General features: G+C 37.2%; 1 protein-coding gene across 1 annotated transcript in view; it reads left to right on the forward strand.

The window, feature by feature from the left end:
- strip1 (striatin interacting protein 1) overlaps positions 1–26,554 on the forward strand; it is a 43,880-nt gene that overhangs the window by 551 nt on the left and 16,775 nt on the right. The window contains exons 2-10 of the mRNA XM_028797107.2: positions 7,374–7,443; positions 7,532–7,606; positions 8,090–8,224; positions 8,491–8,611; positions 8,773–8,841; positions 9,893–9,999; positions 10,346–10,473; positions 15,880–16,062; positions 25,062–25,282. Coding sequence (XP_028652940.1) covers positions 7,374–7,443; positions 7,532–7,606; positions 8,090–8,224; positions 8,491–8,611; positions 8,773–8,841; positions 9,893–9,999; positions 10,346–10,473; positions 15,880–16,062; positions 25,062–25,282 — 1,109 coding nt within the window. The remainder of the gene's footprint in view (positions 1–7,373; positions 7,444–7,531; positions 7,607–8,089; positions 8,225–8,490; positions 8,612–8,772; positions 8,842–9,892; positions 10,000–10,345; positions 10,474–15,879; positions 16,063–25,061; positions 25,283–26,554) is intronic.

Here is a 26,554-nt window from a genome sequence, read left to right on the forward strand (position 1 = left end):
TCAACATGCATATTATATTACTTTCAAGAAACAGGAGAAAGAGATGAGCCCATGGCCAGCTCCTGAGATTCCATGTTTGAAATGTGATGTGATTTCGAAATGTTAGAGAGCTGATGTAAGAAATCATTTTATTTGTTTTTATCTTAGGTTAGATTTCATTAGTATTTCTTCAATACATTCTGCAGTAAAACTGTTGTATTATATAGTAGGGAGGAGTCTTGGTTTGCAAGGTTAAACCTGCATGAATTCTGCAAGCGATACTAGTTACACTTTTTTGCCTTGTCCATGTAAACTTCTCGAATGCTTAACTCGGCAATCAGTTGCTTTTTTTATCATAATATAGCCTTGTATGTAAAAAGCAGTTTTGAAAATGAGGCAGTGGTTATGCAAGACAGAAGTAAGAAACTGATCTCATGGGCAACCATCATTTCAGATGGATAAAGGATAACTGAGTATAATGGGAACTAATCAAGTATTATCTATCTATCTATCTATCTATCTATCTATCTATCTATCTATCTATCTATCTATCTGTCAGTCATATGGTGCCTTTCATACTTATCCATCAAGCAGGGATAATAAAATTTCTGAAAATGGTGTCTCAGAATATGCCTGCGAGTCATCGTTTTGCCCTGTGGGTGTATGTGCGTGTGGGCCCAGCATGCAGGGCTGGTTCCTTATACGATCAAGACAGACTCTGGTTTGTTGTGACCCTAAATTGGGTTTGAAGCAGGTTTGAAAAATATTGCATTATGGTTTGTTTTGTTTTTTGTTTTTTTTTAATACAGTGGTGAATGGTTTAGTGATGGATGTAGAGACTGAATAGATCTGCGGGACAGTGTGATAGAGTGGGAGACTTCAGTGCATTATGGCTTATTGCAGGTTTTCAGTGGTCAGTATTTATTCTCTTATTTTTTTAGTTGAGTTTAGTTGATCCATAGTGTATTACTTTACTTGATTGATGGGGTTGGTGGGGGGTGTACTTATTTCAAGAATGTTTCAAACTATGAGGCCACAGTGAAGAAAGTAATTGCTTGACAATACTGTTATTGAACTGCTTAATAGGTGCAAGTTCAGACTGGTGTTGCTTCACAAAAATTTGGATTAATATAATAGCTTTCACCCAAGTAAAAACACACTTTTTAAATGAACAGCAGAAAGTCATATAGGTACACACAGTGGTGATCATTTATAAATCTGTAGTCTGTGGTTCCTATTACACTAACTGAAAGTTTCCATCCATGTACTGGGACTTTGCTCTTGTTGACTAATACACACACACACAAAGTATAAAGTCCCACAGGCACAATGCCATAATAATACTTCAGAAATTCAAGAAAACAAGTGAAAATGAGTAAATGAGTTGAATACATATATATTTCATGTTTTCCATGGTATAAGCACTGCCAGCATTTAATTACTTCTATAGCATCTCCAACAGTGTCTTCTACAAGGGGGAACACCTTTAATGGAGAACTAGGCTACAAGTCTTAGCAGGCAGTGTTCATCCATCCATCCATCCATTTTCCAACCCGCTGAATCCGAACACAGGGTCACGGGGGTCTGCTGGAGCCAATCCCAGCCAACACAGGGCACAAGGCAGGGAACCAATCCTGGGCAGGGTGCCAACCCACCGCAGGACACACACAAACACACCCACACACCATGCATACACTAGGGCCAATTTAGAATCGCCAATCCACCTAACCAGCATGTCTTTGGACTGTGGGAGGAAACCGGAGTGCCCGGAGGAAACCCACGCAGACACGGGGAGAACATGCAAACTCCACACAGGGAGGGCCCGGGAAGCGAACTTTTTTCTATACTCTTATTATAAGCACAGCAGCATGATTTTTACATTTATAAGAAACTTAGAAATATTTCTGTTTTTGCTATGGATTTAAGTGCTTAACTCTTGTTTGTTGATTTCATTATATTTTTCCCTTTCTCTGTGTAGTTTTCCCCCTTCATTGTATATTAATAATGACAGTTAAAAACAAGCAGAGCAGACACCCAGCCAAACAACACTGAATCACAAAAGGCTGCAAGTACTTCAGTGTCAGACCCACATTGGATTAATTAAACAATTAGAACACCTGGAAAAATAGAATGAAAGATGAAAATATGGTTAAAAAGAAAAACATACATTATTCCATATAACTGCTTTATACATTTTAATATTTTTTTTTCATTTTAACCAAACTTAGTTTTGTAATTCAGGGAATCTGAGAAATAACAGTTCACTTAATTAGCCCAGGAGTCCAATTAAAAACAGAAGCTGATTGGAACAAAAACCTGCAGCCACAGGGGGTCCCCAGGGCCAAGTTTGAGAACCCCTACTCTAAAAGGTGTTTTCTTTCATCACTAATATTCAAAGAGGAGCTGGGAGACCAGCTGTTCTCCCATTACAAGCTCACTTTTGTATTTCTTAATTCAGCTTTACTGCTGTTTGTTGTAAAAGACTTAGACTTGTATGCTTTGGTTGTTATCCTGAAAGTTTATAAGCACATATAAAATACAAAGATTGTTCCTGAAAACAGCTAGAAGCTTTCCACTTGTGTGATAATTAGTAGGCAAAGGCGTAACCAAGACATCTCTGTACACATAATGTGATAAGACGTCTGACGTCGGTGCCTTTGCGGAGCGTAATGTCCGGGATCCACAAGAATAAGAAGAGTAATGTCCTAGGACAGTGTCAAGTAACCGACGTTGGATAATAAACTGTGTGGCGTGCGTTTGTGTGTCTGGGCATCACGCCGTCCACAACAAAGCTGGAATGTCAGATGAAGGAAGGCAATAAGAAGCCCAAAGAAAGTGAGATGTAAGGTTTGGCACATCCAGTGAACAGTGGTTCATAAATGCAGGACGTGATCAAAACAGGCAGACTTACCATTGTACCATTAATCCTGTTTTAGTAAACAGGCTTGTCGTTGTGCTAGTTTCATAATAAAGAGGAAAGACATATCTTCATAGGATCAGTATACTTAAACTTATACTTTTTAAATTTATATAAAACTGGATGTAACCCTGTAAGGACCTGACAAATACAAAAAAAATCGGAAATAACATCAGCATTACATAACTTAGGGTGTTCATAAGAAGTGTAACGATTTACTTCATGAGGTAAAGGGCGTAGTTCGAGTTCGTGCCGCTCAGGGTGGGATGGTGCTTCAATTTGCCGCCCTCCAGCATATCTGAATATGTTGACCTACTTAAAGAGAAGTTTAAAATAACGTATAGAGAAAAATTAAGATTAAATATTGCATAGATTTATCCATATATAGAGAAAAGCCAAGCAAAATTACACCTTTTATTTCTCACTTTTCTCTACATTCATAATGGCTAACACGGTACAACACCCTAGTACTCCATATATAGAGAAACAGCAATAATTTTTCACATGTAATTATTTATAAGCATCAACTGGACAAGAATATAGTATAGACACACTGATAAGTCGTGTTCTAATTATTAAATATAATTACGCTGCGAAAACCAGAACTAGTGCAGTGCACAAGTGATAGGTGAGGATGTTTTCTGCGCAGAGCAAGAACACATTCTGATTGATAATGAAACGAAATTATAAATCGTAAATTAGTTGTTTATCTTCCTAGAAATTATTATTGGTGTAATGTTTGTTTATTTTTGTTATTGCCTCATAAATTTCAACTGCTGTGTCTGATGCCGTCACAGAAGGACAGTCTGAAAATTATTTTTGAAGCATTTGTGGATAAAAATCAGAGAATTTAACTTTTTTAATTCATGAGTGATATTTTTCTGAACCTTCTAAAAAGTTGATTCTGTTCATCTGGACATAGTGTTTTTTTTTTTTTTTTTTTTTTTTTGTTCATCTATGTCCAGATGAACAGAATCAACTTTCTAGAATTTCCTTAATTGGATTATCAAGCATGCATCGCGACATTTTTCTGAACCCTGCTGCTTACACACGAATTATACTGAGCCTTTTGGCCAATAATGCCGCCCCCAAAAACGTGCTGCCCAGGGCGGACCACCCCAAGCTACACCACTGGGTAAGAATAAATAGGGACAGTTGTTTCAGATATTTGAAATATTAAGATGAGTACTTCAATTTAAATGTTTAGAATCTGATCATTTGCAATTGTAATAAAAATTGTCGTTTTTCACTCTTTGATAGAGGTACATAGAGCACTAGATTCCTAGTGAAGGATCACAAATCAACAGTACTATCATGTTCATGATTAATGACATTGAAATAGTCTGTAACAATACCAGACATGCTTATGTTTGAAATTTGTCATTTTTTCACCTTCTGGGGGTGGCTGTGAGAGGGCTAGGATCGGCAGTAAAGAATCAAATGTCAAAATTAATATCTCATTAATTTTTAGCAGCCTCAAAATAACAAAACAACACTCCACATGCCTGTACTACCGATCCCCAAGTTTTCGATCTAACTTTGACCCCTTGTGTTCCATTAGGAGGTGAACTCCTGTAGTCAGTTGATGTGTTATGCACACCTTCAAGTCATTCTGATCATTTTTGCTGTAGACACCTATTGGTTTACTCTTTTTCTTGAGGGTGTAATTTTCTGTACTGAATATGGACCTAAAAATGAGTGGTTTTCATGCCTAGATGGCCAAAAATGGGAGGAACCCCATGAAAGCTCAACTTCTTGGATAACTTGTCATCACGATGCATCAAATGGTATGTCATATTTAGGGGTTTTATTGAACAAAAGAAACTGAAGTGAATTCAAAGTCAAAGCAAACTTTATTGTTATCTCAACCATATACAAATATACAGATAGACGAAATTGCGAAGCTCAGGGTCCACAGTGTAACAACATGAAGTGCAAATAAAAAATTAACAATTAAAATTTAAAATTGAAACACAAACAAGACAAGACATTGTGCAAAAACAAGACAAAGAAGTAGCAGCAATATTGACATGTAGTAAGCAATATGAACATTGATGCATTATATGATATTATGCAGTCTAGATATTATAAATTAGTCAATAAATATGTAATATAATAAATAAATAATAGATATAGATAAGCAATTATAAGTAATTCATAAGAACAAAATAGCACCAGTGTGAACTGAGACGGGAGTCCAGTTTAAAGCACGTATTGGTTGAAACACAAATTTGGTTGCCTATGCAGTTCAGAATGACCTAAATGACCTAAAACCTCTCATCAGTAAGTTAGTTGCCTTTTGTGCTCATAAGCTAAATGTTTCATGCTAAAATGCAGCTCAACATGGGCATCCCTTCTTACACTTGGCTCACATTTCTAGTGACTTGCTTACTTTCACACAAGAAGCCAGTGGTAGAACTGTTTTAGTATTTTAATATCTAACTCCTTAGTCATTAAAAGGAAACACCTGACTGAGTACTAGGGATGCACTTATATGAAAGTTTCTTTCCGATACAGATAGCCAATTATTTAAAAAAAAAAAAAATGCCATTTGCTTGGTGGTTCTGCCAACACTGGATAAGTATATTTGTAAAAGTGTAATAAGTGGCATTTGTAAAATATGAAAAGTCAAAGTGCATTGATTTTCTGATATGAAAATGATACCAACTCTTATCTCAGTGTTCTATAATTTTATAAGTTCTGTTCATTTTAAGTCACTGGTTAGTCAGTTTAATTCAGTGTAGGTACCATTAACATTATTTTAAACAAAATGTACAGTCTCATAGTGCTGCGCGGTATGACCAAAATTCTATATCACAGTATTTTTCAAAATTATACCAGTTTCACGGTATTCAACGGTATTTTTTTCCCCAAGCATGAGTGGATGTTAACCACATTTTCCATTGCAATTACTGCAGTAGACTGACTAAGAATAAGCTATTTCACTGCCATGAGAATTGTACATTGTACAAAAAAACATTTTAATGTGCACACAAGTATTAATACAGGTTTGTATGGCTCTATAAAGTGATAGTTTTCAAGGGGGTGGCACTAATGAAGAGAAGGAATCACATTGCATGGCAGTTGCAGTCAAAATATAGAATCTTTTTATTGAACAAATTTTGCAAACAACTTAAACTATAATTTTGACAACAAATTTTTAACCATCCAAAGAGGCATTTAGACTTAGTAAAATATTCAGAGGTGCTTGTCAAAAGTTGTATTGTACTGAACATGTCTTAGAAAAGGAATAAAGAGTATATATTTTTTGTAAACCAACTACACTTTCTGTTAATGTTATTAATCTCTGTCCACTGACATGTTAGCTATATGGATTGTAATAGCGTTGGTTATCTCGATCCACCGCTTGCTTTTTTTGTCATAGGCAGTACCTCTTGCAAATGCGTCTACAAGTAACGACTGACTTGAGTGTCCTCTCGCTTTTTCAGTTTTACCTGAGGACGTGGAGGGTGCCAATCTTAGTTCCATACATTCATGGCACTCCAAAGCATGTTTGCGGCTAAGGTGTTGCAGCAAATTGCTCGTGTTGCTGCCTCCGGAGACAACTTTAGCCTCCACAGCATTTGCAGTAAATAGTTTTTTGGTCCACATCTGACTTTTTAAAACCAAAATCTCCAGACAACAGACACGGCTCCTTTTTTCAGCAAAAGTTCTTCTGTGTCATCATGTTCAACTTTATTGTCTGCTACAGCTTCAGTTTCTGAATGTTCTCTGTCCATTTTCACCGCTCAGTACCTCCACTAACACATGTACTCCGTTGCATGCGTGTTTAGCGGTGTAGCAGTGAAAAAGGTCCCCCCTTAAACATTTTCCCGCTGCGCCACGTTCTGAACGTTGTTTAGGCTATTTAAACCGGTATTGCGGTGTAAGAAAAATTCATATCATAACAAAAATAAAAAGCGGTTTTCAGTATGAACCGGAATACCTCCCAGCACTACTCATAGTTATATATTTTATTACTTAATCGCTGTCAGTTACACATTTCCAATAACTATTTTATTTAAAATTTAGTAACAAAAAATCTGTCATAACTGATCATCTAGTATGATAAATTCCATTACGTACCGTGTAATACTTTGAGCTTTTGCACTCTCTCAATTGAATTTTCTTCAGCTATCAAATACTTGCGCTATTGACAGAGTTCTGCAATCCTTGGTGAGCGCTGGAACTTGAGCATTCTTGACTGAAGCAGATTCGCTTTTCAGAAACTCGTCATGTTCCTTAGTATGCCTTGCCTTGTGGTGAGCAGAGAGATTTGTGGTGTTGCAGTTTTTACTAGTATTCTCTCCTCTTGAAATTTTCGCAAAGCAGAGTTTGCAGATGGCATTTCTGGTGTCATCTGCAAAAACTCTACAATCAGTGCATCTCTAACAGACTACCGTTAAAAAATTTATATTTTTGCTAGGGTTGCTTTCATGTAGAAATGATCACAAGGATTTGTTTTCTTCCTTCACAGGGTTTTTCTGAATGTCCAGACCTAGAATTTGAATATGCAGATACAGACAAATGGGCCTCTGAGCTCTCGGGTGCGTGTTTCTTTCATTTTTCACTGACATATACATGAGCTGGTTCCGTTTTTAAGTTCATTGACTTTTTTCTTTTTCTGTTTTGCAGAATTGTACAGCTACACAGAAGGGCCAGAGTTTGTCCTCAACAGAAAGTGTTTTGAAGAGGATTTTAGAACTCATGGTAATTATTTTTGTTCATTTTTTTAAACCACTTATTCCGTCGCACATTGGGCTAAGTTAGAGGAGCCAATAAATCCAACCTACACAAGTTTAGGATGTGGGTGGATAATGGAATAACCAAGAAAAAAGCAAGTAGGTATAATGAGATTTAACATGGACGTTGTCCTGCTTGGGGTTTGAACCCAGGATTCTTGGAGCTGCAAGGCAGCAGCACTTACCTTCACTTGAGTGTGTTGACTGTTAATAATGTTTACTGTTTTTTTTAATTTAACAATATTTGTAAAGTTCATTCTCAATTATGAGTTCTGTTTATATTAAGGGTTCATATATTTTTATTGTGAAATTATTGTAGTCCTCATGCTCTAAAAACAAGCAAATTTGGGAAAGTAATATGTGCAAGGAAAAGAAAACAAGTTTGGTTTGGTTAACAAGAAATGGAAGGCTGTGGGGTTAAGTTGCTAGTGTTTTATCTTTTCCTTTTCAGTGGCTGATAAGAAATGGACAGAGTTGGATATTGTGGAGCACAGAGCTCATGCCATGCGACTTCTTGACGGATTAGAAGTAACTGCAAGGGAAAAACGTCTGAAGGTGGCAAGAGCCATTCTTTACATGGCCCAAGGTTTGTAACTGACGAAGCTCACAAGGGCAGGGGACACAGATGAAGAGAGGTGACGTGCAGCACAGGGCTTTAATTTAGTCCCCTGTGTGTTTCATTTTTCTGGTGCAAGCTGCCACTGTTTATTGTTAATATCTGGGAAATGTTACTGTTTTGGAAAAGGTGTACATTGGAGATTTTTGATTTTGAGTTTGATCACCTCCATTGGATAAGGACCCCCTACTTTTGGTTTTCATAAAGATAATGCTGGTCACTTTCTTTTCTTCAAGGCACATTTGGAGAATGTGATTCAGAAGCAGAAGTCCAGCATTGGATGAGATACAATATCTTCTTACTCCTTGAAGTTGGAACCTTCATGGCCTTGGTGGAGCTGCTGAACATGGAAATAGAGTAAGGAGTGTGTAAATGCCCTCGTCAAACAAAGCATTGAGAAATATATCTTTTTACATTCCTATAAATGTAACTGGGCTTTGTGATTCTAAACTCTTTTGTGAATGCATTGTAAAGTCTTGATTTGGTGCTCAGTCATCCTTTTGGTCTTGTTTTTGTAGCAACAGTGCAGCATGTAGCAGTGCGGTGAGAAAGCCAGCAATCTCATTGGCTGACAGTACAGATCTTCGGTAAGCAACGCACATCCCATAACTGACAGAAATGAAATAACACAAACAATACATATGAGGCAGGTTAAAAACTTACAAAGAAAATAAAATATTTGCATCATTTAAAAAACAAATTCTTTGCTGACTACTACTAGCAGTTTGGTAGTGTATCTTTACCTAAAATAATGATTTACTGAAGATAAGTTCTGCATGTATTGGGTATGTGACGTTGGATGGTACTGAACACTGAAAAACAAATCCAGAAATATGTCTTTGTGACATAAGAACCAGGCTTATTGAGAAAAGTGTGGATATGATGGAGGATAACCTGCAGAGCATCTTTCACACTTCTGTTTGCACAGTCAGTAAATTGTTGGTTATCTTGAAATGACTTTGTGTCTGTCATTAAAACATTTTTTACCAAGTGTTCAAAGCATTTCATTGGAATGGAGATGAGTGCAACTGGTCTATAATCATTCAGACTGCTTAGCGTTGAGACCCTAGGAACTGGGGTAATGACCAGCTGTTTTCACTGTTCAGGTACAATAGCACAGCTCAGGGACCATAAAAAAGCAAATGAAAAACTGGAGGGAGCCGCTTGAAAGAGGTCTCGACCTGATATGCCAACTGTCTCCCCTGCCTTGTTTGTTTTTTACCTGCCACAAAAATTCCTCCATTTCAGTTATACTGACCTCCATTCCTGCAATATTTCTGGTATTTTTTTACAAAGCATATCCCTTAGTTGTGCATTGTGGGTACTGTACTGTACTGTATGGAGAGTACCCAAATTCAAATTGAGGATTCCGTAGCTGTGATGCAGTAGAATTAATTATTGCACTACTGTACCATCCTGTTATTTACAATTCAATAAACTGATGTTACATTAGTCATCTATTATTAAAAAGTTACAGTTCTCCTTACTATGTGAAAAGTTTATTAATAAATATTCAATTTTGTATTAATATGCTAATCTAACTGTGATTTATTACTTATGTAAGTTACTTTTTCTGACTGTATATAAAATTTAATACTGCAACACAAATGGTGCAATTTTCAATTTTCTTACATTCAGGGTGCTGTTAAACATCATGTATCTGATGGTAGAAACCATCCAGCAGGAGGATGAAGCTGATAAGCCAGAATGGAAAGCCACAAGGGAAACCTTCAAAACAGAGCTTGGTTAGCACTGGTGATGGCGTCGTATGGGATGAGTTTGCGCTTAAATAGTTCATGAAAACTGATAAATTGTTTGTTGTTGCCGTGTTATATTTTACACGTACCACAAGTAGAACACAAATCTGTTGGTTAAATCAAGGAGACAGTTAGGACATAGATTTTATTAAGGCTGCTAGCTCTTTTTAAGAGTTTATGGTCTTTTTAAAGCCTATGTATTTATTCAGATTAAAAATGTTCAAAGGTCAAACCAAAGGCATAATGCATAATATATTCCTTTTTACTGTAACCACTGTCACAAATCCTTAATTTTTGATATAATCTATGTAAATGATGTATTTAACCTTGGCAGGTTCTCCTCTCTATAATAATGAGTCTGTTTCGGTGATGCTGTTTGGGATGGTGACCAAATTTTGCAGTGGCCATGCCCCTCACTTCCCCATGAAGAAGGTTCTCTTACTGCTCTGGAAAACTATTCTGGTAAGAGACTTGCAGTGCAATGAATGATTTTGTTAGGCTGTTGGGAGTCATTTAAGGACAGAGATTGTCATTGTGCCTGCTGGAATTTTGTTGTTTTTTATGAAGAGAAAACCCAAGCAAATGACACCTTTTATTGGCTAACTAAAAAGATTACAATATGCAAGCTTTCAAGGCAACTCAGGCCCCTTCTTCAGGCAAGATGTAATACAGAAACTGGAGTTCCCTGTGTTTATATACACACTCTAGGACAAGAAACAACATTGGTAAATCTTTAAATGAGAAATTTTAATCGTTTTTTATGTTAATTTGACCATTATTGATTACTTTCATATTTTCAAATGAAATATTTTCATCTTTATTTTAAACAATTTATCTTTTTTATTAAACTATTATTAATTTAAATGTTTATACCTTGGTGGTGCCTTTAGTTTGCACATTTCCGTTATATCTGTGAGTTTTCTCTAGTTATTCTTATTTCTTATCATACCCCAAATACATGCAACTTAGTTTAAGTGGTGTCTCTAATTTGGTTTGATATGTATATTTAAAAATTTTATTGATTTTATTTGAAGAAAGCAACATTCCATGCAATCATGTGACGCTTAACAAACCAGAATTCAACACCCGCTCGAGAGAAAGAGAGGAGAGACTACAACATGAGCAAATCTTTAAACAACAAAGAAAGGAGAATATCCCTTTCCCAAAAATAAATGCTTATTCTAAGATTTCATCAATTAAGTCTTGCCATACTTTTAGAATCTCTAAATGAGATTTCTTTTCCAGTTTCAAATAGTATAGAACATCAGTTACCCACTGACTTATAACAGGTGGGCTGGGATTCTTCCAGTTGAGCAAGATAGGTCTACATGCTAGTAGTGTGGTATAAGCTATTACAATCAATTTGTTCTTTTCTACTTTAAGGCCATCTGGAAGTACTCCAAACACAGCTCCGCTGTTAATGGGTTGGAGTGGTTGTAACACCACAAGGCTGTCTGATAGGCATTCAAAGATTTTGGTCCAGAGTGATGGTTTTAGGTTAGGTTAGGAGCAGGTGCTGATACAGCGCATTGCCGCACCCACCACATGACAAACCAACTCAGGATCCCAGACTAGGACCCGAGTGCAGCCATGCAACGGGTGACACCCCATCACCATACTAATTCAGATAGAATGGAATCAGTGTGAGGTTTTTTTATAGTGGCTGGAGTGGTTTGATATGAGTAAATGTGTATATTCCAATGAGGGTCTTTGTGATGAACTGACACTTTGTCTAAGATTGGTTCTTTGGACTTGATGCTACTGGAATAGGCTGTGGCTCCCACTGACCACAAGGACAGAATAAAAATGCTTCTCTTCAAACACTAAGCCTGCTTTCAGGGATATCGGTAATCATAAATAATAAGTAATAATACATTTTATTTATATACCACTTTTCCCATGCTCAACATGTTTCAGAGAAATTCACAAAGAATAGCAGGCCTTGCACAGCATTGGGCACAAATAATAACTCCATAAAGCACTAAATAAAGAGAAATACAGGATATACAAAGAGACAATAAACCAGCATAAATTACAAAAATATGAATACTACAATAAAAACTTTGAACAAATAACATAATTTGTAGTATAAACACAAATCTCACTGGGCGCCTGGACCTTTGAAGAGGCTACACTAAAAGAAGGGTCAGAATGGTAGGTTAAGTTAAAAGCCTTCCTGAACAAATGAGTTTTAAGTTGTTTTTTAAAAGAATGAATTGAGTCATCCGCTAATTTAGGGAGGTCTTGCCAAAGTATGGGCGTTATACAGGTGAAAGCCCTGTCATCCATAGAGCACTGGTTAGTGTGGGGCACCACAAGATTACCTGAGTCGGTGGACCTTATTGGGCAAACAGGAGCATAATGAAGGAGAATGTTACTGATGTAGTTCGGAGCAAAGGCCGTGTAAATCTTTATAGTTTAGTAATAGAATTTTATATTCAGTCCTACAGTATAGGACACAGGGAGCCAGTGATGGTGGAGAAGGATGGATGTGATGTGATCGCTGTTGCTGGTCTGTGTGAGGACTCTTGCAGTTTTGAACTAACTGGAGTTGTGATGACCGATTAGAAGGGGAACATGCCATTAAATAGTTACAGTAGTCAATGCAGGATGTAATAAAAACATGGAAAAGTTTCTTAGCATCAGAAAAGGAGAAAAATTAGCAAATACAGGATATGTTATGGAGGTGGAAGTAAGAAAGTTTTTTAATGTGATGAATATGGGTAGATTAAGGGAGCAATCAAAAATGACACCAAGATTTTTAGCAGAAGAAGTTCTTGTGACATCATAACCAAGAGTCATTTAGAATATATTTAAGTTTTTAACCTTAGCTTTAGTGCCATTTAGTATGACTTTGGTTTTGTTGCAGGTTAACTTTCGAGTTCTATATTTCCTCCAAGTTTTAATTTCACTGGGGCAAGTTGTGAGGTAAGAAGGCTCTGATGAACTGTCACTTTTAACACTGAAACAGATCTGAGTATCATTTGCATAAAAATGATAACATTGTCCAAAGCTACAAATAATATAGCGAAGGAGAAGCATATAGATACAGAACAGCAGAGGGCCGAGGACGGAGCCTTGAAGAACCTCTTGTGTGACCGGCACTGAACTGGACCTGCTGTTACAAGACTGACAAACTCTTGCCTATCAGTCAGATAGGACTTAAACCACTGGAGGGCAGGGCCAGTGATACCCAGATTGTCCTCCATTCTGGACAGTGCTTTATTTAAATATTGAGTTGTGGATAAATGTAAGCTCGAAAATAGCAGACCATTTATTTTAATAACTTATTCAGTTTTTTTAAAACTTGTCTTTATGAATCACATTTCATCATCTTGTTGATACTGAAGCTTTTCTGACAATATGAGAATCATATTTTATGTTCAGTTTGCACATTTGTCTTTTTGTATCTGCAGCTTCTGTTCTTCTGACTTTAATTCACCCCCAATAAAGAAGAAACTATTTTTTAACTTAAAATTCCATCTATTTTTGTCACGCTTGTTTGTTGTAATTTGTAGCTCTACGTGAAGCATATCACATGCAAAATAAACTTTAAAACTCTGAGTCAGTTAAAAAAGTGTATATGATACAGTAAATCTGTTAAAGTTTGGTGTTAAAAGTGTGCGGCAGTTCATATAACAGATTAATAGTTTATACAATCAGTTTCTTTGGACATTTGTGTTTAAAATGGTTCTTCTTTTCCTGTGTTCCTCAAGTTACATTTTTTTTTCCAACCACCCACATTTTTGCCTGTACTGTTACCACTTTCAGTTATGTAATCAAATTAGCCGAAGTGGGCATCTCTTTCCCTGCTGTTCCATTTGCTGTTTTAGAATGCATGATAACATATATTATATGACAGGATGCACTGTGTGATGGTGAAAATGATGTGCTGTAATTCATAATAGAGAAACTGTCATTTTGAAAATAGTGTTGGAAAGCACATTTAATGCTCTCCAGTACTCTCAGCATCTGTAATTTCCACATCAAAAAAATCAGCTATTTTTGTTTTTATATGTGTATATTACATACTGTTTTATTTAAATTTCCTGAAAATAATAAACAGGATGAATTTCCTGTAGGTGATGTGTTTCATCTTTACCTACAGACTAAAATTAAGTACTTTACTGAAGGGCAGTACTGTATTAATTTGAAGTGTTACCTTTCATTTTTGTTCTCATTTTTCTGATCAGAAAATCGAGTTGTTGAAAGGCAAAATAAAAATAATATTTTTAAAAAAGTAGAAAAAGTGAGAACCTCAACATCAGCCATATACCATTTTTTAAAAATTAAACAGCACAACAAAAATAAAAAATCAGGTAGGCATAGTAAAAATTGCCTGGTGTAAATCGTGGATGGGTAGTCCCTGGTGTAGAAGGGCTGCAGTGCCTGAAGTCTTTTGTCCCACCTAATTTTTAAAAATTTAATATCAACATAAATGATGGCTCACTCAAGCTCTTTTCTGCCTCAAAATGAATGACTGCTCTTCAATATTCAGAAATATGTTTAGTGCTAACATGAATTTTGATGCAGTAGAGTGCATGTGTCGAACTCTGGTCCTGGAGGGCTGCAGTGGCTGCAGGTTTTCATTCAAATCATCTTCTTCATTAGTGACCAGATTTTGCTGCTTCTTTTGCCTTAATTTTAATTAACTTGACTCAAGCCACTTAGTTGTCTCTTTTTCCTTAATTAGCAGCCAAACAATAATGAGACACAAAACAAGCCGCCACATGATCAGTTCATCTGTGCCAGTCAAGCAATATCTGAAAATAAAGGTGAAGGTCTTGGTAAGGTTGATCTCTCAGGTCACCAAAACATTTTGACAGTGTTCTTAGAAAAAACAAAAAATCAACAGTTTTGGGAATGTCTGCTGTGACAGAGTGAGAGCAGCAACATGCCATGGAATTACCTAACGGGTTTAATTAACAGTGAGAAGTTGCTTCTCATTAAGGGATTGGTTGGAGTGAAACTGGTCAGAGTTTGAAATCTCAGTTTAGCTGGTCATCTGTAGGCTTGTCTGACATCTCATTTCTGTTTGGTTGTCATTTAATGAAGAAAGGAATAAATACAGAGTACTGAATCCTTAAAAACAGGGCTATTAAAATGAAGGGGAAAAGAAGTTAATCAGCAGTGAAAACTGGTCACTGATTATGAAAAGGGTTAGAATGAAAACCTGCAGCCACTGTGGCCCTCCAGGCCTGGAGTTCCACACCCCTGCACTAGAGTAACATAATATTCTACTTTTTTGCTTAATTTTATGTCACTTGTTGCTATTCTTTTTTTATTAAGGAGTTAGAAATGAATCATAAGTAATGAGTGAAACAGCAGTTAATATGTTAATCTGGTGGAAGGTTGATTTGTGTATTACTTACTAAACTAGATTTTTAGCTAGCCAATAAAAGGTGTCATTTTGCTTGGCTTTTCTTTACTAAACTGGAGAAAAATAGTTGAAATATTTTAATTCCCTCATCCCCAAAACAGTAAAGTATTAGCTGAAAGGGATTTCTGACACTGCAGAATAATAATAGGTACAGTACATGGATCAAAATATCAACTTGATTGGCATGTTAGAAACTAACAACCAATGACTTGGCCCACTAGGGCCAGTGCTGCCCACTCCATATGCAAGTGGCTAGCGGTTGTTGCAGGTAAGTGTTGTGCTTTTGTTTTCTTATGAATTGTACAGAGTTCTATACATTCCTATTAGTTTAATTTTCTGTTAACACATTGAATTGGAAAGCTCGCATAGATAAAAGCCTGTTTTTTTTTTTTTACCTATCAGTTATTTTATGGCCAATAAATTCTTAAAATGTTTAACTAAGACAAGCGCAAAACACTTAAGCTTTCAGATGTTATTACTTTTTTCAGTTTACTTTGGGTGGGTTTGAGCAGCTACAGACAATCAAAATCAAGAAGCGAGAGATCATGGGCCTCCCACCTCTGCCAGAGGACAGCATTTGTGTGATCCGTAACATGAGGGCTGCCTCCCCTCCAGCATCCGCCTCAGATCTCATTGAGCAGCAACAGAAGAGAGCCCGCCGTGAGCACAAGGTAATGTACATTTTTCTTTTGTTGTTTTTCAAGTGGTAGGTACATGCTGCTGGTTGTTGATCCATCTTATTTTTGTGAGTCTTACTTGGATCTGGCAAATGTAGTGCTCAATCAAAGCCTCAGACATCAGATTTCCTAAGCAGAGAGAATAATGTCAATTGTGAGACACTGATGTTATTTCTGCTTTTTAAAAATTATGGCGAATTGTGCATCAATTATAGGATTTTGACATGCAGTAATTCCAAATTGGAGATTTAATTTTGTGTTTCATGCACCTTAACAAATTTTAAAAATTGCTTATATTTTTCAATGATGCGTCCTCCAGTTGCTGGAGTCATGTCCACAGAGCTCATGACCCTGCCCTCGTTAGGTCAAGGGTTTAAAGGTTAGTTCAAGCAGACATACAGTTAGGTCCATAAATATTTGGACAGAGACAACTTTTTTCTAATTTTGGTTCTGTACATTACCACAATGAATTTTAAATGAAACAACTGAGATGCAGTTGAAGTGCAGACTTTCAAGCTTTAAGTCAGTGGGGTGAACAAAACGATTGCATAAAAATGTGAGGCAACTAAAGCATTTTTTTAACACAATCCCTTCATTTCAGGGGCTCAAAAGTAATTGGACAAATTAAATAACTGGAAATAAAATGTTCATTTCTAATACTTGGTTGAAAACCCTTTGCTGGCAATGACAGCCTGAAGCAGGGCTATTCAATTACAAATTCAGTTGGGCCAGATTGTCAAACCAAGAAGGTTAGCTGGGCCAGTCATTTTAGCGACAAAGCAGCTCGTAATGACAAATTTTAAAACCAACACAAACAAATTTATTGAAAAACATAAGGTTTATTCGTTGTTTCTCTTTTAACTTTGGTCAGTTTGCAGAGCAAAAGGTGCATACAAAAAGAGCTGAATTAACAGAATCTGAGGTAGCCCCTATTTTTTCCACTTACAAAAGAAAAAAAACTGACCTAGGCTACATATCTGACCTATCTGATCACAAAGTGCATAAAACAAAATAGTGCACATTAGTAGGCTATTAGAAATAACATTGTTTCCTTTTGAAACAAAATAAACAACTTGCACACATTTGACCCAGGAACATCTCAAAGTGCATAAAATAAAAAGTGCACAGTATTCACAACTACAACAACACTGAGGGAACATATTTTAAATCACCATGTGTGATTAGGCATGCCTCTGTTACGCATCCCACATTATATTGATGTATTGTAGGCTACAGTTACCCTGCTGACTTAGTGGGAGAAGTGACATTTTTTGTTTTGAACGAGAGCAGTGACTTTAGGCTCGTAAGTTGTCAATGCAATTCGAAGGCATTGGTGGAGAGTATGGTCAGTCAGGGAGCAACGAGAGTTGCTTTTTATGGAGTTCATGTGTGAAAAACTTGACTCACATGTATATGTTGATCCAAACATACTGAGCATGACGATCGCTACTTTCTTAATGTTAGGGAACTGATGTGCGTTGACATCAGTCCAAAACATTGCAGACCCGTTAGTGGAAAGCTCCTGTGCCATGGTTACAGATGACTGCATGTCAACAAGTTCAAGTGTGAATTTCCCCTCGTCAATGGAAGGGACCAGTTTCTTAGCTCTGGCGGATAAGTCCCCTTCTATTGCAACAGTGAACGGGTCTCTGACAAAAACGGCCAACTCTGTGGGCAGATCAAGTCCATCCAATCGACCAGCAAAGTTATTTTTCAACATCGCAATGAAATCTGTCATCACATCCGTGATTTGTGCAGGGGATGAGATGCATTTGCGGAGTGTCGGAAAATGCAGCATTCGGCCTGTGCTCAAATCATTTGCGAAAAGGTCCAGTTTAACTTGGAATGCGCGCATCTGTTCCACAAGGTCGATGACAGTTTTGTCTCTGCCTTGTAGTCCCAAATTGAGATCGTTCAGGTGTTTGAATATGTCGCTCAGAAAGCAGGCATCGGCCATGAAGTTGTCGTCCAGTATGCGACTCAAGTGCGTTTCTGCCTTTTTTTGCTTGCTGCTGCGGAGGAAAGTTATGATCTCTTCTCTGAGACCGCAGAAACGCTCCAGTGCTTTGCCTTTGGACAGCCACCTCACGTCATTATGCAAAAGAAGGTCGTGGTGCTCAGCAGACATTTCTGACAGCAGCATGCGGAATAAGCGGTGTTGGAGGCTTGATGTGGAGCGAATAAAATTAATTATAGCCATAACGCTGTCCATTGTCGTTTTGAGCACCCCGCTTAGTTTTGCGCACAACACCGCCTGATGCACAATGCAGTGTAAGGAGATCAACTGAGGTGCAACAGCGGACCAACGTGCTGCCAAACCATTCACTTTCCCTGTCATGGACGGAGCCCCATCTGTCACAAGCATGCACACACGCTTCATATCCAGACCACTGTCTTTAAAAAAGGCGGAAATTTTCCCAAAGACTATACCGCCAGTTGTGTGTCCTTCTAACGGCAGTAGGCCGAGCAGCTCCTCTCGGAAGCATTTGCCATCAAAAAAACTGACATATATGCACAACTGAGCAGAATCAGTTTTGTCTGTGGACTCATCTACTGCTATAGACATAGTATCAGCTTTCATCAGGTCTCCTAACAGCGTTTCATACACATCTGCAGCAAGAATTTCAACCCTACGAATGTTTGAAGTATCTGACGGGTACGTTTTTTATAGCAGATACCATGCTCATTTTAATTTTATCGTCATTTATCACCTCATCCACGACAGCCAGCATACAGTCCTTCACGGTTTCAGAGTCTGTGAATGGCCTTTTCTTTTTTGCCAGTATCCAGGAAACACAAAGGGATGCTGCAGTAGCTCTCTCTTGGGCTGTGAATGACCGCACCATGGTAGTACTGCTCCGGTTGTAAGATGCAATCAAACTCTGCACTTTTGCAGCCCTCTCTTGAGATCCCTCTGGAAAATTGGTGCGAAAAGTGTGGTGTTTCTCAACATGATGCCTCCGCACATTGTAATCTTTAAATACTCCAACGCACTCATTACAAATTAAACACATCGGTTTGGCGTTTGGATGTGGCGGTAAAATAAACAAGTATTTGTCAGTCCAGGCAGGGTTAAACTTACGGTTTTCATTGGCAATTTTACGTTTCAGTGTTGAGAAAGACATATTGATAGTAATCTAAGCTACTACCGGCACGCTCTGCATTGTTTGCGTGTTGCAGGCTACGTAATTTACGTAGGAATGCGCGTTTTTGGCGGGACCATAGACATAATAAATACTTTATATTTATATTAATATACTATATATTTATATTAATATAATATATATATATATATATATATATATATTTATATTAAATTATATTAATAATGAATAATATATATTAATTTATTATCTATGGTCGGAACCACGGGCTGTGCCACTCGGAGGTTGATTCTGGGCCGCATGTGGCCCGCGGGCCGCCAATTGAATAGCCCTGGCCTGAAGTCTTTAACTCATGGACATCACCAGATGCTGGGTTTCCTCCTTTTTAATGCTCTGCCAGGCCTTTACTGCAGCGGCTTTCAGTTACTGTTTGTTTGTGGGCCTTTCTGTCTGAAGTTTAGTCTTCAACAAGTGAAATGCATGCTCAATTGGGTTAAGATCAGGTGACTGACTTGGCCATTCAAGAATTTTCCACTTCTTTGCTTTAATAAACTCCTGGGTTGCTTTGGCTGTATGTTTTGGGTCATTGTCCATCTGTATCATGAAACGCCGCCCAATCAATTTGACTGCATTTAGCTGGATTTGAGCAGACAGTACGTCTCTGAACACCTCAGAATTCATTCATCTGCTTCTGTCCTGTGTCACATCATCAATAAACACTAGTGTCCCAGTGCCACTGGCAGCCATGCACGCCCAAGCCATCACACTGCTTCCACAGTGTTTTACAGACGATGTGATATACTTTGGATAATGAGCTGTTCCACGCCTTCTCCATACTTTTTCCTTGCCATCATTCTGGTAGAGGTTGATCTTGGTTTCATCTGTCCAAAGAATATTTTTCCAGAACTGTGCTGGCTTTTTTAGATGTTCTTTAGCAAAGTCCAATCTAGCCTTTCTATTCTTGATGCTTATGAGTGGCTTGCACCTTGCAGTGCACCCTATGTATTTACTTTCATGCAGTCTTCTCTTTAAGGTAAACTTGGATATCGATACGCCTACCCCCTGGAGAGTGTTGTTCACTTGGTTGGCTGTTGTGAAGGGGTTTCTCTTCACCATGGAAATGATTCTGCGATCATCCACCACTGTTGTCTTCCGTGGACGTCCAGATCTTTTTGCGTTGCTGAGTTCACCAGTGCTTGCTTTCTTTCTCAGGATGTACCAAACTGTAGATTTTGCCACTCGTAATATTGTAGCAATTTCTCCGATGGGTTTTTTCTGTTTTCACAGCTTAAGGATGGCTTCTTTCACCTACATGGAGAGCTCCTTTGACCACATGTTGTCTGTTCACAGCAAAATCTTCCACATGCAAGCACCACACCTCAAATCAACTCCAGGCCTTTTATCTGCTTAATTGATAATGACATAACGATGGACTTGCCCACACCTGCCCATGAAATAGCCTTTGAGTCAATTGTCCAATTACTTTTGAGCCCCTGAAATTAAAAGATTGTGTTAAAAAATGCTTTAGTTGCCTCACATTTTTATTCATTCGTTTTGTTCACCCCACTGAATTAAAGCTGAAAGTCTGCACTTCAACTGCACCTGAGTTGTTTCATTTAAAATTCATTGTGGTAATGTACAGAACCAAAATTAGAAAAAAGTCGTCTCTGTCCAAATATTTATGGGCCTAACTGTATTTGAGTTTTTTGGATAATCCCTTGATTCACTGTTCCAAAGATTTTCCTTTTATTTCCTGGATAACAAATTTCTCACCATTTTCCCTTTTTACATACCCCATTCTTTTAGCAAGAGCACCATAACATTGTAAATATTGGCACACAGGTATTGGTTTACATTGCTCTTCTACTTCGTCATGCTATTCGTGAACATCACATTAAACATGCCGCATCTCGGGGTCACTTATTTTATCAAAGCTGAACTTCTGAACTATCTCAAAGACTAGAGATTGTATTTTAAATGATGAACATTAGGCAAGTTTGTGCCAAATTTGTTAAGAGGAGGTCAGAATAATCTTTAAGCCAGAACCAAAAATAAAACCCAGGAATCAAAGAGAGAGTGACGAAAAAGTCAAAAGCCAGGAATCAAAAAGATCTTTTGTTAGAATCGAAACACAATCAATAATTTAGATCAAGGAATCAATGATTTTTTTTTTTATTTTATGAAATGTATTGTAATCATTCATACAAATCGATCAATTTGTACAAAAAATAGTATTGAAAACAAGTCGACCCCCCACCCCTGAGAGAGAGAGAGCTTGGCCAACTTAGTAAAACTTGAGGCTTGTAAACATATCTAAATTGATGAGTTTAATAGGCCTGTAGAGATGAATGGAGAAGAAAAAGAAATGCGGAAATAATTACTTCCTCGGTGCTTTAAGAGCTTATTCTAAAATTTTATTGATTATATCCTGCCAGGTTTTAAAAAAATTCTGTACAGATCCTCTAACTGAGAATTTGATTTTTCCAATTTCAAATAGTATAAAACATCGGTTACCCACTGACTTAAAACAGGAGAGTTAGGATTCTTCCAGTTTAGCAAAATAAGTCTGCGTGCCAAAAGTGTAGTGAATGCAATCACAGTTTGTTTGTCCTTCTCCAATTTAATCCCATCTGGAAGAACACCAAACACAGCTGTTAATAGGTTAGGAGGGATTGTGACACCAAGGCTGTCTGAGAGGCACTTAGAAATTTTGGTCCAAAATGATGTTAATTTGGTGCAGGCCCTAAACATGTGACCCAGTGAGGCTGTGACTTGATTGCAGCGTTCGCAGGTTGGATCTCACCCTGGAAACATTTTGGACAGTTTTAGGCGAGACAGATGTGCTCGATATATAATTTTGAGTTGAATAATTCTATACTTTGCGCATATGGAGCTCTAGTGAATTTTCTGCATTGCTACTTTCCACTCCATTTCTGATATATTAAGAGATCTTTTTCCCATTGTCCTCTTGGATCTTTGAAAGGGAGGGACTGTAAAATAATTTTATATATTGCAGAGATGGTGTCTAAGTCCTTGAAATTAAGCAATATTTTTTCTAGCATGGACGAGGGTGCAAGATGAGGAAAATTGGGCAGGTTCTGTTTAACAAAGTTCCTAATTTGAAGATAGTGAAAGAAATGTGTAGCTGGAAAGTTAAATTTGGAATGTAATTGTTCGTAGGATGTAAAGATGTTGTCTATATAAAGATCTCTGAGCAATTTAATCCCAAATTTTTCCAGATATTAAAAACTGCATATGTTTGCGAGGATTGAAAGAGGTGGTTCTCTTGCAGAGGTGCCACAGATAAAAGCTTCTCCATCTTAAAATGCTTTCTACATTGGTTCCATATTCTGAGTGAGTGAAGCACAATTGGGTTATTAGTATATTGCCAATACCTTGCATTTATTGGGGCACAAAGCAGGGAATATAAAGAAGTACTGCAGGATTTTACTTCTGTTGTGGACCAAGCCTGTGTTTGTTCATCTATTTGTGTCCAGGTTTTTATAGCTTGTATGTTTGCTGCCCAGTAATAAAACTGAAAGTTAGGTAGAGCCATGCCACCTTCTGCCTTAGGTCTTTGTAGGGTCGCTCTTTGGATACGTGGATGTTTTGAGTTCCAAATAAATGAGGTTATTGTTGAATCTAATTGCTTAAAAAGTGATTTATTTATGTATATTGGAATGTTTTGAAATTAAAAAGAAGCTTAGGAAGAATATTCATCTTAACAATGTTAATTCTTCCAGCTAGAGTGAGATGAAGGGTTGGCCATCTATGCAAGTCTTGCTTAATTTTTTCCATACAGATGGCGAAATTTTGTTGATAAAGAGCTTTGTGTTTACTTGTGATGTTTACCCCTAAGTATTTAAACTGATCTGCAATAATAAAAGGAAATATGATATTGTATGCTTGAGAATTCACTGGAAAGAGTACACTTTTATTCAGATGAATTCTGAGACCAGAGATCTTTTGAAATTCTGTAAGTGCTGTTAAGACTGCAGGCACAGAATTTTGTGGGTCTGATATATATAGTACCATATAGTCTGCATATAGAGAAATTTTCTGTTCCAGTCCTTTTCTGATAATCCCATTTATCTGATCAGCATTTCGACAGTGAAACGCCAGTGGTTTGCAAATAGCAGTGGTGACAAGGGGCATCCTTGTCTGGTACCACGTTCTAGTTTAAAGTAGTCTGAACAAATATTGTTAATACAAACTGAAGCTTTTGGATTGGTATACAGTAGTTTGATCCATGCACAAATGTTCGGGCCAAACCCAAATTTCTCTAATGTAGTGAAAAGGTATTTCCATTCAATCATGTCAAATGCTTTTTCTGCATCCAATGATAATAATATTTCTGGGGTGTTTGACTTTGTTGGTGAGTATATTACATTAAGCAGGAGTCGAAGATTGGAGGATAAGTGTCGACCCTTGATAAATCCAGTTTGATCTTGTGATATTACTGAAGGCAGCACTTTCTCCATCCTTCTAGCAATGATTTTTGAGAGTATCTTAACATCATTATTAAGAAGTGGAATTGGTGTGTATGGTGCACATTGTAATAAGTCCTTATTTTGTTTAGGAAATACGGTGATTAATGCTTGGCGAAAAGGTTGAGGTAGAATTTGATTGTCTCTAGCTTCTGTAAATGTTGCTAATAGGAGGGGAGCTAGCTGAGCGGAGAATTTCTTATAAAATTCTGCAGGGTAGCCATCAGGGCCTGCTGCTTTCCCGCCTTTTCCCGACTTTATAGCATCTAGTAATTCTGATAGTGCCAGAGGTTTATCCAGTTTCTCCACACTAAAAGTATCTAAATGCATTAGATTGTGTGTTGTCTTCTTTGAACTCAGTAGAATATAAGGATTTATAGTAGTCCCTAAATGTGTGCATTATATTTTTATGGTCAATGATTTCACCTCCGTTCATGTTGGTGATTACTGGGATTGCATTGCGAACTTCTTGCTTGTGGATTTGTTGAGCTAAAAGCTCATTAGCTTTCTCTCCGTGTTTATAGTAATGATGTCTGGATTTATAAATTAGTTGTTCAGTTTCATTAGTTGTCAATAGGTTGAGTTCTGAATGCAGGGCCTGCCTTTTCCTATGCAGAGCCTCGCTTGGAAGCCTGGCATGTTCTTCATCTATTCTAGTAATTTTGCTTTTTAGTTCTGATACTTTCTTGGTTTCTAATTTATTCCTGTGGGAAAGATGTGAAATAATCTGTCCTCTTAAGAAGGCCTTTAGAGTTCCCCAGAGTATTCCTGCAGAAACCTCTGAGGATGTATTTGTCTCTAGGATGAAACTGATTTGTTTGGATATAAATTCTGTACAGTTCTTGTCTGTTAATAGAAGCGGGTTAAGGCACCATCTACGAGGTGAGTGCGTGGGGCATAGTGACTTTAGCTCCAAGAAGATCAAGAATTCTTTAACCGTGAAATAAGCAAAAAAAAAAAGTCTTTGGAACAGGTATTCAAGGATTTATCTATCAAAATCACATAAAACATTGTTGCTCAAGCCCACCTATAAACGCTTGACCTAACAAGGTCACAGTCACAAACCTCAGTGAACGCACCCCCAGTAACCAGAAGATTCATCATAGCAATGGAATCCACAAAACAGCGAAGTCCAGGAAAAAGACAAAATCAAAGCGCAGAAAAATATAAACAATTTTTAAAACATAGTTAAGGTGTATGAAACACAAAAACAAACCTCATTTGGAATCTCATGTTTAAACCTTATAACTGATAAACAATTAGCCAGAAACTCCACGAGAATTTCTGTAAATAAAAAAAAAAAACAGAAATCATAGCAGTCATAAATAGGCTTTTATGCATCATCACTCAACCTTTTATCATGTTTACCTTTTTTTCTGTTGTGTTTTAAATTTTTTTCCAGGCTCTTATAAAGCAAGATAACCTTGATGCCTTCAATGAAAAAGACCCCTACAAAACAGATGACCCCCGCGAAGATGATGATGAAAATGATGACAATGATAACAGTCTAGAGGCAGAGACCTTCCCCTTGGAGCGTGATGAGGTCATGCCTCCACCAATCCCTCACCCACCCTCTGAAAGGATCTCTTTCCCAAAGGGGCTACCCTGGGCCCCCAAAGTCAGGTGAGGAATAAGAAATTTTACAGGCTAACACAATATGAAACCTGTACTCAAGAATGATATTTAATATGGCAATTTGAAATTTTAGGACTCTGTTCTATTGGACTGTGAATGTGTACTACAATGGAAAATGCAGTTTATGCAAGTGATTCATGAAAAATAATGGGGTTTGAATGGAGTCGTTTCTGTTTGACATTTTGGAGTCAAATGATGATTGTGTTATTGAACAGTTGTAAACTGCTTGTATTATGATTTTTTTCTTCTCAAATAGACAATAAGTTGTGCTTTATTTACTACCACTAGAGAGTCTTAATTAAGGAGGTTTCCATAACAATAACACATAATTCTAGGTGTAAAATGATAACATTATGAATACATCAGAAATAAAATTAATCCTTGATTGCCACATTCTTGTACCACACTCAGAGATGTTAATTTAGCTGCGCCTTGGCGTTTGTTCCTCTGTTACGGAAAATTATATTAATAGTGATCACTAAGCCCATTGTTTTTAAATTATCTGGGCCTATCGGATATTTTAGCTATGTATCTTTTCAATTAAATGGTTGGCACATCTGCTTATTTGTAACTTGTAATCATATCAGCATTTACATATTCTGTAATAGCAACTGTAAATAGTCAGAGGTGTGGGAGGATTTTTTAAGCATGGGGTACTGGTAAGAGAGACTACTTTTTACATTTTTATATGCAAGAACATAAAAATCAAATTCCACTACAAGGTCTTATAAAGAAAAAAATAATATTTTAAAAATATTTTGGTTTTATATTAGTTTGAAATTTTAATCAGCTTTTTCTACCAAGAACTAACAACTGGAACTGAGTGAACCATCTACTGATAGAAATATGTAGCATGTGCCTCATGGATGTGTTCATTAGCTATTGTCTACAACTTTCAGCCGTATCAAGAAGTAAGAACAATTGGACATACAAATCCATACTTTTTTCATAGTGCCTTCATATAATGTTGCATGCTGATTAGCACTTGTAAGTAAGAATTTCACTGTATTGTGTACATGTGCCAATAATGAGCCTATGTAAAGCTGTAAAATACACCATATACATGGAGTAAACTATCTCACGGTACTTTGCACAACAAACAAGGATACATTTCAAAATAAATTGTAGGTGCAAGATTATATACATCTAAAGTGTGCATTAGTAAAGAACCGTCAGACACAGTATTGTATAGCCAGCATTAGTAAAGATGAGGCTGAAGGTTTATAAGAATACCATTACAGTCTAGAGAGAAGAGGTGGG

The sequence above is a fragment of the Erpetoichthys calabaricus genome, chromosome 3 (assembly GCF_900747795.2).
Source record: "Erpetoichthys calabaricus chromosome 3, fErpCal1.3, whole genome shotgun sequence".
Lineage (NCBI taxonomy): Eukaryota > Metazoa > Chordata > Cladistia > Polypteriformes > Polypteridae > Erpetoichthys > Erpetoichthys calabaricus.